General features: G+C 38.5%; 1 protein-coding gene across 1 annotated transcript in view; it reads right to left on the bottom strand.

Moving 5' to 3' along the window:
• The window catches only part of sufu (suppressor of fused homolog (Drosophila)), a 94,210-nt gene that overhangs the window by 37,492 nt on the left and 43,912 nt on the right, over positions 1-12,806 (bottom strand). Inside the window, exons 4-7 of the mRNA XM_059947044.1 lie at positions 12,018-12,160; positions 6,367-6,452; positions 5,114-5,186; positions 2,403-2,556 (exon numbers count right to left, since the gene is read on the bottom strand). Of these exons, the coding sequence (XP_059803027.1) occupies positions 2,403-2,556; positions 5,114-5,186; positions 6,367-6,452; positions 12,018-12,160 (456 nt within the window). The remainder of the gene's footprint in view (positions 1-2,402; positions 2,557-5,113; positions 5,187-6,366; positions 6,453-12,017; positions 12,161-12,806) is intronic.

Raw genomic sequence — 12,806 nt, 5'->3', positions numbered from 1 at the left:
TGATCCCTGTATCCTAATCGCTACAATTCCTTCCCTAGATCACTCCTCCCTCTTTCCCTCTAACATACACCTTTGTACATGTTTGAACATCTTTGAACAAATTAATGCAAGTGTTGTGAGATAACACTCTTGATACGTCCTACTAAATTGAATGCACTAAATAAAGACAAGTAGTCAGAAGTCAATTTTCTAACAAATTTATATGCAGATAGCTAAGAGGCAGTGTCTCAAGAAGGTGGTATCAATCACTAAAGAACTCTCACCTTCCATGACATGCTCTCTTCAAGTTCCTAAAAGCAAGGATGAGGTACAGGAGCCTGAAGGCCCACACTGAATGACTCAGAAACAGCGTCTTTCCTTCTGCCATCAGATTTATGAATGGTCCACGAACCTTACCTCATTTTTCCCTTTCTCATGCACTAATTTTTGTAATTTATAGCACTTTTCTCTATGCAAAACAACAAATTTCACATTATATGCATTATTAATAAACCTACTTCCAGAAGCTCACTGATAACATTCCAACAGAAGCTTTCATCTTTTGAAATACAAGGCATAGGAAGCACTTTTAAAGAAAACAAGTTATGCAGATTGTGCTACCAACATATCAAATAGCAAGCATATGTGTTTCTGGTGCATGCAAAGAGGACATGTGCAATACTCCAGGACATTCTTTACTTAATTTCTTATGTAGGTCACCTGAAAAAAAAGAGCAACCCAAAATACCCATGTGGGCCTGACTGAACATTGGGCTGCCAACAAGATGATAGAAACAAAAGCTTCCTGGCTCTCAAAAATCAACGTTGAGGTAATGTCACAGGTTGAAGTCCTACATTGTTTTACCTAATGAAACCACCTCTAAAACAAATGTAAAGGTATTCCTCCCCCAGTGAGTTGATTGATTGTAGCCCCTTCATGCCTTCTTTTCTGTTTACTGAGAAAAATGCAAAATATTTTTATTCTGCACTAATTTTGAAACTGTGCACATCTTTAGTTCAAAAACAACAGTATTCAATTTATATTTTTTCCTTCCAGACAAGGAAAAGCTCCCTGCAGAATATTAATCAAATATTTATTTTAAGAAGCCCCTATATACTCTTTTCATTACCATTATCATCTCAATGTGCAGCTTTCTCCTACATTGACTGTATAATAATTCTACTACTTTAAAGTCTAAATTTCCAAAATGTTAATTCATTGCTTTATTTTATAAAAAGTTGAATTAATTAAAAAGTCAAGGCTGAATTATTCAACATACAAATCTTACAATGCAATTTTTTGAAAATTCTGATCTATCCTAACTAAAACGGTTCAACTTTTGAGTCAATCTGATATTCGGTCTTTTTTCCTGAAAAAAATTGCAATGTTCCCTAATTTCTGAAAGTATTTAGCCTGTTTTCATCCAGCATGACATTTCTCCAATCAAGGTGCGCATCACAGTACATAAAACTCTCATACAATACAAAGGTAATATTACACAATATACAGTGGATTCTGATAAACAGGGACAAGTCAGGATCAGTACATTTTGGTCCCAATTAGCCAAAGTGTCATGAAAATTAATAAAAGGTATAAAAAATAAACTACCATTTAACTGAATATCAAAGTATCTACTTAAATGAAATATAGAACAAATTAAATCCTTCTCAATACCCCTACAGTAGTATAAGTTTCTAATGGTTATTGACAGAGGAATTAATCTGCTGTGCCCTTTTGATTGACTGTAAATGAAAAAAATCAGCACAGACAACTAGTGCAGATACTGGATTGCCTTTCTCCAAATCTTCATTTTCATTGTACCATTCACAATGATTGTCATCAGCCTCAAATACTTCATAATTCCTGAAGAGGTCTAGAAATTCTTTCATTTTCACTCTGGACCATTTCTGGCATCTCCAAGCCTGAATACTTGAAACCATGGTGAGCTAAACAGTTCAGAATTCTTATTGCTTATTTTTTAGCTATCAGTGACAAAAATCAGTGTTTTGAACACACATAACTGACACCGTTTAAAAACTGATTGCTTTAATCAAGCTGTAGTGTCTAATGGCCATGCAAGTGTATGTGGCTGACACAAGTTAGAAACTGCTCCAATTAAGTGAGAGTGTCCCAAATGAACAAGGAATCCCAGCTATTCTCTCAATTTAGTTTTGTTCTTTAAGTGTTGTCCCAAATAAAAAGTTGAATTAACCAGAATTCATTGGCATTGTTGAGAACATTTGTGATGCCACTTAGCTACTGGAGACTAACTACTAAAGTGAACAGTAAAACCTCAAACTGCTAAGCTCTTCTTTTCTTCCCCCCATTTCAAGTTCCAAAAAAGGAAAGAGAACACAGATAGCAACTAAATCCTGATATGTCTTCAATGATTTTGAACTGTTATAATACTATAAACAAAATACCTTTATCGGACAAACGACGTGGCTGCATCTCAAGATAAATACTTCTGCTATCTTCTTCATCTTCTGGGGGACGGCTCAGATCAACCCACGCACATTTTGCACTCACACCACTCAGGTTTGATCCATCAGTCGCTATGCCTTTGTCCACCCTCTCCTAGACAGAGAACAAAAGAAAAATCAGGAGAAATTTGAAATCATGTAAGCACAATCATACTATTACAATCAGGCAGGAACTTTAGTCAGATGGTTATGAGGAGCTCTAGTTCTAATGTATTTTATTTGAATGTTTCCAACAAACAATAGTAAACCTATTGAATCCTGAAGAGGAGTCTTGGCCTGCAACATCGACTATCTATTCATTTCCATGACTTCTGAGTGCCTCCAACATTTTGTGTCTTAGTTTGGATTTCCAGCATCTGCAGACTTTCTCATGGTTACAATAGAAAACATTTATCTTTTATTCCATTATACTTAACCATAGAACCACAGAACGTTACAGCACAGAAACAGGCCTTTTGGCCCTTCTTGGTTGTTCCGAACTATTTTTCTGCCTAGTCCCACTGACCTGCACCATATCCCTCCATACACCTCTCATCCATCCATGTACCTGTCCAAGTTTTTCTTAAAGGTGAGCCCACATTTACCACTTCATCTGGCAGCTCATTCCACACTCCCACCACTCTGAAGAAACCATCCCCCCACCATTGTTGCCTTTAAACTTTCCCCCTTCACCCTTAACCCATGTCCTCTGGTTCTTTTCTCCCCTAGCCTCAGTGGAAAAAGCCTGCTTGCATTCACTCTATCTATATCCATCATAATTTTATATACCTCTATCAAATCTCCCCTCATTCTTCTACACTCCAGGGAATAAAGTCCTAACCTATTCAACCTTTCTCTGTAACTCAGTTTCTCAAGTCCCAACAACATCCTTGTAAACCTTCTCTGAACTCTTTCAATCTTATTAATATCCTTTCTGTAACTCGGTGGCCAAAACTGCATACAATATAAATGGGTATTTTAACTAAATCATGATCATATTTAAAATCACAGCAAATTACTTAGTACTTAAGGTTTAAGAAAGTTAAAAGGTTACTGAAATACTTGTGACACAGAAAATTATTTTACTTTATACTTTTTCATAAGATAGAAAGCTGTAATTCAGTTCTTCAAATCTATGCCTATTCTCACAACTATAACAATTTATTTGCCATACATATTGTTCTGTGACCCATGTGCTTTCACATACCCATTAAATTTCTTCCAATTCTCCTGCATTAGACAAACACTGGTGCCAATTAGCCTGTCAATCGAAACTTCTCGGCACACTGGAGTACACCAGATAGCACTGTGATTTAGTGTGGGTTGTGGTGAAGGTGGAGATGGTCAGGGATCGGAATCGAACTTAGGTCATTGGAGCTGTGAGTCAGCAATACCACTTGCCATACTATGGTGTCTTCAATAACTCAAATTACCAGCATTGTGCTGTCTTTACGACAGTTATTTAGTTTATAATATTTTCGCTTAGTAATTCATTCAATAGTATTTTCTAGTTAGAATTAGAAGTGTTTAAAGTATATTCATTGCATGTAAAATATATCGGCATGCGATGACGTCACATCCGGTTTCGCCGCGTCTTGTGGGAAAACACCGGTTTGAAATTAGCGCGAGGGTGGGGGCTTTCCACGAGGCTCACCTGAGCAGAAGTTGTTTTGCAGGCATGAGAAATCACAGTGAGAGCAACGCTGTAAGTTAATAGATAATCGATATATTGAACTAAGATGTTAATGCCGATCCTGTTAGAAGTAACGACGGTAGATAATGTTTATGCTTTCGTTAGTTAAAGAGTCGTGGATAGTTTGCATGGAAGTGTATTTAAAGTAGTCAATGGAGCAGGTAAACTCTCCCTGTATACTGCACCTTAGTGTAATGTAGTTATAGTCACCTTTGCAAGTATTTACACTTGAAATGTGATATTAAGGAAGGAACAAATACTGTATCAATCTTGTATTGTTTTATCAACAGTTTTCACCATATGTTAATGTGAAGAGTGAACTGTAAATGGTTAATCTTACTGCGATCTGGTTTTCATTGGCTGTGGTTTATCCGGACGTTAAATTCGGCGTTCGTTACACCCGAAGGAGAACGTTACAAGCATAAAATGCATAAAGATAAAGCTTAGCTTTACTTGCCACATGTACATCAAAACACAGTGAAGTGTGTCATTTTTGTCAAATCAAATCAGAAAGTGTCACACTTCTAGCGCCAACACAGCATACCCACAACCCATGAATCCTTACTGTACGTCTTTGGAACGTGGGAAGAAACCAGAACACACAGAAGAAACCCACATGGTCATGGCAAGAATGTACAAAGTCCTTACAGACTGTGGTAGGAATTGAATGCTGATCTTACAGCTGGTGCTGTAATGGTCTTGTGCTAACCACTATGTTACCCATGGTTACTGTTAATATCAGTTCTGCAGATTACCCAGTTTATCCCCAGAGATGTGAAAGTATGGGAAATAGCAAATCCAAAGCAACAGTGGATAGATTGCTGCTTTATTTTAAAGATGTTGTAGTTAAATATAATAACAAAGTTGTAACTTTAAGTGGGGTAGTGCAAACTGATGCTGAATTAGAGATTGCACAGAAACACTTACCCCAGCAAATATTACAGCAATATGGATGAACAGAACCAAAATTGATGGTTACCTGCAAATGTGGATCAGATTCAAATATAGTTTCTCCTCTTCGCATATCAGTGATTAGCCAAGAGCCACCTGCCCTGTAAGACAATTTACGATAGTTTGGAGCTACACAAATGATCTTTGTTATCTACCTTTTGTTTATTACTTTGCTCAAAAACAGACAAAAATTGATTCAATATAACAGTAAAGCCTAACACAACTACATAAGTTTTCTCCTTCACTTGATGAAACGCAGTCTAAAACTGAGTTTTGACAAGTGTATACTGGAATGAATCACTGCAGCCTGTCTAAAAGTAAAGTGTTTACTTTTCATACCAAGACATTTTGTGCTTACAAGTTTGTCCATATTATGATAGGTTAATAACAAACATCTGACGTAACCACAAAAATCTTTTAAATAATTACCGCAATCTGTATCATAACACAATTTTTAGAAAAATTACTGATGTTTGGTGGGTTTAAAGGAAAATAAAGCTGCAGGGCCTGATGAAATATATCCCAGGCTGCTAGGGAAGGGAAGAGATTACCGGCAGTGAGGCTGAAGTTTTCAGATCTTCCTTGGCTACAGAAGGGGCAAGAGATGACTGGAAAATTGTGGTCTTTTATCTTACATGCGCAGCAGAGATGTTAGCTAATCACAAATTGGCAAATCCTATACAAATGGCAGGAAATGAATGAAAAAAGTCCCAAGGTATAGGCTTTACTGGAGAGGGAAGGGACAATCAGGAATAGTCACTTTGTTATGGGAATTTTCTGTACGACTAATTTGATTAAATCTTGAGGTGATTAAGTGTGACAGCGAGGGATGTGATTGATGTACTTACACTATTGTGTTTGGCAAGGCATTTTAAAATTTTAAATGCTACAGAAGACTTCTTATTGGATGATCATCTGATAGAAGAAAATATTTTGAAATTATTTTACCATTCCAGAAGATAAAATACTCCGAATTCCAGGTTAAGATGAAAAGAACTAATTATTTACACACATCCAATATGGGTATCTGATTACTCGATATAAAAACGAGATCAAATGTATTTTACATGTGAAATAATCAGAAGATCACTAACATGACCTAGTGTACAAAATAGTTGGTCACATGCCCTCTTAAACCTTGTGCATCTTGCAGTAAAATCATGACTTACTCAACTCCTACATCAATGGAACTCTGAAAAATGTCAATCTAACATTTCACTTTCCTCACACCTAATCAATCACATTTCAAATTTAGTGGGAAAGTTTTATAATGACACTTACACAGGAACAGTCCGGAGAAGCTCCAAGATCCCTTGACCATTCCACTGCTGTGCTGCCTGAAGTTCTTCTGTACAAACTCCAACAATCTAATACAAATTGAAAGCATCTTTTTAAAAAACAAGATAACTGAGAAAAGGAACAGGACAAGTGATTGTACAAAAACCATGAAGGAAAAAAATACATTCTCAAATCAAGGATGGAACTTGGCTCAGAGAAGTGAAAACGGTAGCAGCTGAGAGGATACTCTGAAGTCACCTGGAAGCGCATCCCTTCAGAGGAAACTTGTAAATGGTTGAAGCCACTACGGAGTTGGAGCAATCAATATTTTATCCACACTCTTGTTAAAATCTGTTTACAAAACCATTAAAAGACACATTAACAAGAATTGTTTCACAGTTCAAAATTTACTCAAAACAGTAGATGGAGCTAAACCTCACTACAGTTTCAACAGTATTAGCTATACCATAACACAAAAATACAACTGCAGATGCTGTGGATCAAACAATACGAGATCCCTGCAAGCACAAATGCTACACCTGTCCCCACACCTCCATTACCACCATTCTGGGCCCCAGACAGTCCTTCCATGCGAGGCAACACTTCACCTGCAAGTCTGCTGGAGTTGTCCATTGCATCCGGTGCAGCGGCGAGACCCGACACAGATTGGGGGACCACCACCCACTTCAACTCTGCCTCTCATTCCCATCTAGATATGTCCATACATGGCCTCCTCTACTGCCATGATGAGGCCAAACTCAGGCTGGAGGAGCAACACCTCATCTACAGTTTGGGTAGCCTCCAGCCTGGTGGTATGAACATTGAATTCTCCAATTTCCAATAATTCCCTCCCCCTTCCCCTATCCCAGGTCCCTCTCTGCCCTTCATCTTTCCTCTGATTGGTTCTCCACCTGGCACCTCTAGGCCCTACCCCCTCCCCTATCTCTATTACTGGGCTTCGGCCCTCTCTCCCCCCCACCCCCCATTCCTGATGAAGGGTCTCGGCCTGAAACTTTGGCTATTCTTTTCTCACGGATGCTCCCTGACCTGCTGAGTTCTTCCAACATTGTGTACATATTCTTAGCTATACCATAACACTGCCTCATAAAATAATTGCTGATCCAGTTATTTTTGTTTCAAATGAAAGCTCACCAAGAGTCCAACGTATTCATATTTCCTATCTTGTTTTAATGCAACCTCTGACAAAAATCCACAGATTTTCAAAAGAAACAACTGCTGAATTCATTCCAGTAAAATAAAATGTTGTATTCTGTTCTAAGATGCAAGTGCAATCATCAATGCCTGAGCAAAATAAGGAAACATCTTAGCTCCAACTGCCCTCTAAAGAGGCATCTCGTGCCTTGCTTCCTTGCACTACAGTCTCAGATGTAGAACCACACCTTGCCACTATGTGGTGCTGTGTATTACCATTTTAACAGAACTCACTTGCAACGATGCCCATTCCAAAAAAATCCAGAGAACAAAGTCTAAATCACAACTGGCTTGTGCTCTTTGCATATTAAACTTAAATCTTAAAATAACTTTCATTTAAGTTCCAAGTCAGAGGTAGAACCTAGCAACATTTTAATAAACTCCCTAAAATTGGAACTGTATCATTTGGGTGGATGACTATTAAGCAGCCCAAGTAAAAGGAAGCCTTAACCTCATTTACACTGGCAGCTAGCTGTCTGTCCCAAACAGAAACTTCAAAACCATTCACTGGACTCAGACCAGTACAATTTAAAGAAATCTGAACTTGTAGGTTAAAAAGTGCCTGTCAGTTTAACATCAGTGTGGGCAAGTACAGGTATCCCCCGCTATTTGAAGGTGGAGCGTTCCTATGAAACTGTAAGCCGAAATGTCGTAAAGCAAAGAAGCAATTACAATTAATTCATATGGGAAAAATTTTTCAGCATTCCCAGACCAAATCTTACTAAATAGCACACAAAACCTAAAATAACAACTCGAACATATAGTAAAAGCAGGAATGATATGATAAATATATGCCCTATATAAAGCAGAAATATTGTATGCACAGTGTAGTTTCACTTATCAAACTCAGGAAGACAGTGAGCCAAAAATCGATTTGGAAAGAGAAAAAAAAATCAGCACATACACGCATGTGCACGTAAACACCTACACACGCACGCGCAAACAACTGCACGCACAAGGCTTCATGGTCATTGTAGTCTTTCTTGGGGGTAAACACATATAAAGCTGGCGTCTTTTTTTCGTAAAGTGAAAATCCTCTTTGGTTAGCGAAAACGGGTAGTAATATAGGTCTTCCGCAACAGCGAGCTGTCGTAAAGTGAACCTTCAAAAAACAGGGGCCACCTGTATCTGGAAACATTCTGGAACATAACTGACACCTGGGAAAAGTATCTTTCACAAACCCGAAAGATATTTTTTAATGAGTTAACAGAGACGGCTAAGGGATAAACAGTTTTTCTACGTTCTACAGCTTTTCAGAAGATACCTGATACAGCCCTACACAAAAAAAAGGTTACAAGAGTTAGGTAGCTGTGTGGATAAGTAATTGGCTGAATAGAGAGAAAGGTGGCACATAAAGGCTTCTCAGGTCATGCCTAATCTTCCCTCCCCTCCATATTGTTGTGACCTTCAGTATTCCATTCCCCTGCTATTAATAGTCTACCATGGATATTTGCAGCTTTTTTCTTTCTTAGCTCCTTGAAATCCCAGACTCAACCAAAGCTTTTAGCATTCCACCCAGCCAAACCCAGTCACTGGTATTCTACATACTCTGCTCCTCTGTAGTGGTGTCTTTGAGGCTGCTTCAACTCCAGGCATCTCACAAACCCCTTTCCTTTGCTTATCCTGCCTCTATCAAGTCACTGGGACACAGGATAATGGGAAAAGGCTGTCAAACTACAGTATAATGAGGTGTGGAAGTGGGACTTTCTGTTAGGACTTCACTGACCAAAAAGAGACAGACAGATATTCTACTCAAAATTACATACTGCACTCCATCAATAAGTTTGAAGTTTAAATGTTGGGAAAGTAACAAATAAAGAAAAATCAATAAGTCAGTTAGAACTCTATAGCTGAACACAGCTAAAAGGAACATAAAGCTTGTATCAATATTTTCCAGTGCATTATAGAAACTATTAGCAGTGTTTCTGCTCAGTTATTTTTAATATAATCCAATAAGCAGTACTTACTTTTCCCCTTTCAACATTCTTTGAAAGGGACAATGAAACTACAGCTACAGTGGTGTTAGAAAGCTTGTGAACCCTGTAGAATTTTCTCTATTTCTGCATTAACATGAACTAAAATATGATCAGCAAGATAGAGAACCCAGTAAGTCAAAAACATATTTATTCATTTATTTATTTATTGAGAAAAATGATCTAATATTACAAGGTTTGTTGGAAAAAGTATGTGAACCTCTGAGGTAATGCCTTCTACAAAAGCTATTTGGAGTCATGTGTTCCAATCAATGAGATGGGATTGGAGGTGCGGGGTGTAGAAGTGCCCTCACTTATTTAAAAAAAAGGCACATAAAGTCAGGTTACTGATAGAGCCTGCTCTTCAAGAAAGATCTGTTTATGTGCTCCATGCCTTGATCAAAACAACTTTCAGAGAACCTTAGAAGATTTGTAGAGATGCATGAAGTTGGAAAAGGCTATAAAAGCATTCCTAAAGACCTGAATGTTTAGCAGCTCACAGTAAGAGAAATTGTCTGCAAATGGAGGTAATTCAGTATTGTTGCTACTCTCCCTTGGAGTGGGCATCCTGCAAAGATCACACCAAGAGCACAACATGCAATGCCAAAGGAGGTGAAATAGAACCCAAGAGAGACAGCAAAAGACCTGCACAAATCTCTAGAACTTAGTCTCTGTTCATGTGTACACTACAAGAAAAACACATATCAAGAATGGTGTTCATGGAAGTACACCACAAAGGAAACCACTGCTCTCCAAAAAAAACATTGTTGCATGGATCAAGTTTGCAAAAGACCACCTGATCTTCTACAATGCTTCTGGGACAATGTTCTGTGGATGAGGGTGAACTCTCACAAGGCAACAGTCCACAATGGACTCTGAAAACTTGTGCAGACCAACAGGAGGGAGTGTTCAAACAACACATTTTCAATCTCTCATTGCTGCAGTTGGAAGTTCCCACCTGCTTCAAAAGGACAACTATCATATCAGTGCCCAAAAAGAGAAGGGGGAGCTGCCAAAAACGACTATCGCCCAGTTGTACTCACATCTACGGTGAAGTGCCTTGAGAGGTTGGTCCTGGCTAGAATGAACTCCTGACTCAGCAAGGACCTGGACCCACCACAATTTGCCTATCACCACAACAGCTCTACAGCAGATGCAAGCTCATTGGCTCTTCATGCTTCCTTGGACCACCTGGACAATACAAAGCATTTATTGACTACAGCTCAGCATTTAACAATCATTCCTACAGTTCTGATCAGAAAGCTCCAGAACCTGGGCCTATGTACCTCCCTCTGTAACTAGATCCTCTAATCTGTCACCAGAAGACCTGCATTTAGTGTCAGTAACACCAAAGAAGGAGTCTTGGCCCGCAACGTCGATTGTGTTTCTTCCTATGGATGCTGCCTGGCCTGCTGCGTTCCACCAGCATTTAGTGTCAGTAACACCAAAGAACCAATTGTGGATTTCAGAAAGTAAAGACAAGAGAATAGATACCAGTCTTCATAGAGGGATCAGAAGTGGAAAGAATGAGTAATTTCAAGTTTCTGTGTGACAACATCTCTTGAGGAACTATCCTGGGACCAATGTATCGATGCATTTACAAAGACACAACTGCAGCAACATTTCATCAGGAGTTTGAGCAGAGTTTGTTTATCACCAAAAGGCACTCACAAATTTCTACAAATTTGGAGAGCATTTTTCTAACTGGCTGCACCACCGTCTGGTATGGGGGGCAGGGGTTGGGATGGAGGGAGGCACTACTGAACAGGATTGAAAGAAGCTGCAGAAATTGTGAATCCAGTCAGCTCCATCACAGGTCCTCGCCTCCACAGCATCCAGGACATCCTCAAAGTGCAAAGCCTCAAAAGGTGGCATCTATCATTAAAGACCTCTATCACACAGGATATACCCTCTTCTCATTGGTACCACCAGGAAGGAGATACAAAAGCCTGAAGACACACAACTCACTATTTCAGGAACAGTTTAATCTGATTCTGAGAAAGAATCAGGAAAACAGTGGATAGCAATTACAACATTTTCAAGAATGCAGTACAGGAGCTGATCCAAATTTTAAATTTTGAGAGCTTTGGCAAAAGGTTTCAAGCAAAATAATTCACTGATGCGAACTCAAAATCAAACAACAGTAAATTTTAAAAATATGTAGATGCTGGAGACCTCAAATAAAAACAAAATGCTGGAAACGCTCAGCAATTCGGACATAACTGTGAAAAGAGAAATAAAATAACATTTCAAATCACAAACCCTTTGTTCAAACTTGAAAATTCTAATTTGTAGTGCAGAGTTAGCACTAGGAAATCTTAAAGACAAAGTGGAAGTAACACTGGGGATAAAGAAAACCTTAATCTTGTTAAAGACATTTGAACAACTACAGTGAGTTCTGAATTCAAGTTCACTCGCACTGAACACCAATGACGATTAGCATCAGAAACAATATTTGTACATCCATACCTGCAAGAAAGCAACTGTTCCAAAGGGGGTACGCACAGGTTGCAGCTGTGGGTCCTCTGTCAGTAACATGTGTTGGATGCGAGATTCACTGTTGTCCAATGGGCTGTGCCAAGAGACATGGTCACCACTGCATAATGTGTTTTCTGTTTAGTGACAAGAAAATCAAGAGAGTTCATTATATTTGATCAACTATTGCTATCGGTTTCAAGGTTACAGATTTGCAGAATACACAATTCATGAGTGCAGAAAACTAATCATTTAACTCCAGTAACAAACTCAGAATCAGGTTCAATAACACCGGCATATTTCACATTCAAGATCAACTTGTCCATTCAATCGTACACATACATACCAGCAATGAAACAACATTTTTACAGACCAAGGTGCACAATGCATATATTTAACTCACACACATAACACAAAGTAATACTACCACTAGTAAAGTAACGAATAATAAGGTCCTTTTGCGACAAGTTAAAAAGTAAACAATATAACGCTACTGGCACTTCATGTGATGAGACCAGGGTGGTAAAATTTGTTGTTTTGTGGCAGCAGTACATTACATCAAAACTACATTACAATAAGAAATCTATTTTAAAAGATTAAAATCAAATTAGGGCAAAAAGAGCAAAAAAACCTATGTAATGAGATCATGTACATGGGCTTATCATCCATTCAAAAATCCAATGGCAGAAGGGAAGAAGCTGTTCCTAAAACACCAAGTGCATGTCTTCACGTTCTTGGGCCACCTCCTTGATGGTAACAAGTAGAGTCCTGGGTGATGAGGGT

The sequence above is a fragment of the Hypanus sabinus genome, chromosome 22, assembly GCF_030144855.1.
Source record: "Hypanus sabinus isolate sHypSab1 chromosome 22, sHypSab1.hap1, whole genome shotgun sequence".
Classification (NCBI taxonomy): Eukaryota; Metazoa; Chordata; class Chondrichthyes; order Myliobatiformes; family Dasyatidae; genus Hypanus; species Hypanus sabinus.
Note: the sequence above shows the minus strand (reverse complement) of the source record. Positions and strands in the feature narration are given on the sequence as shown.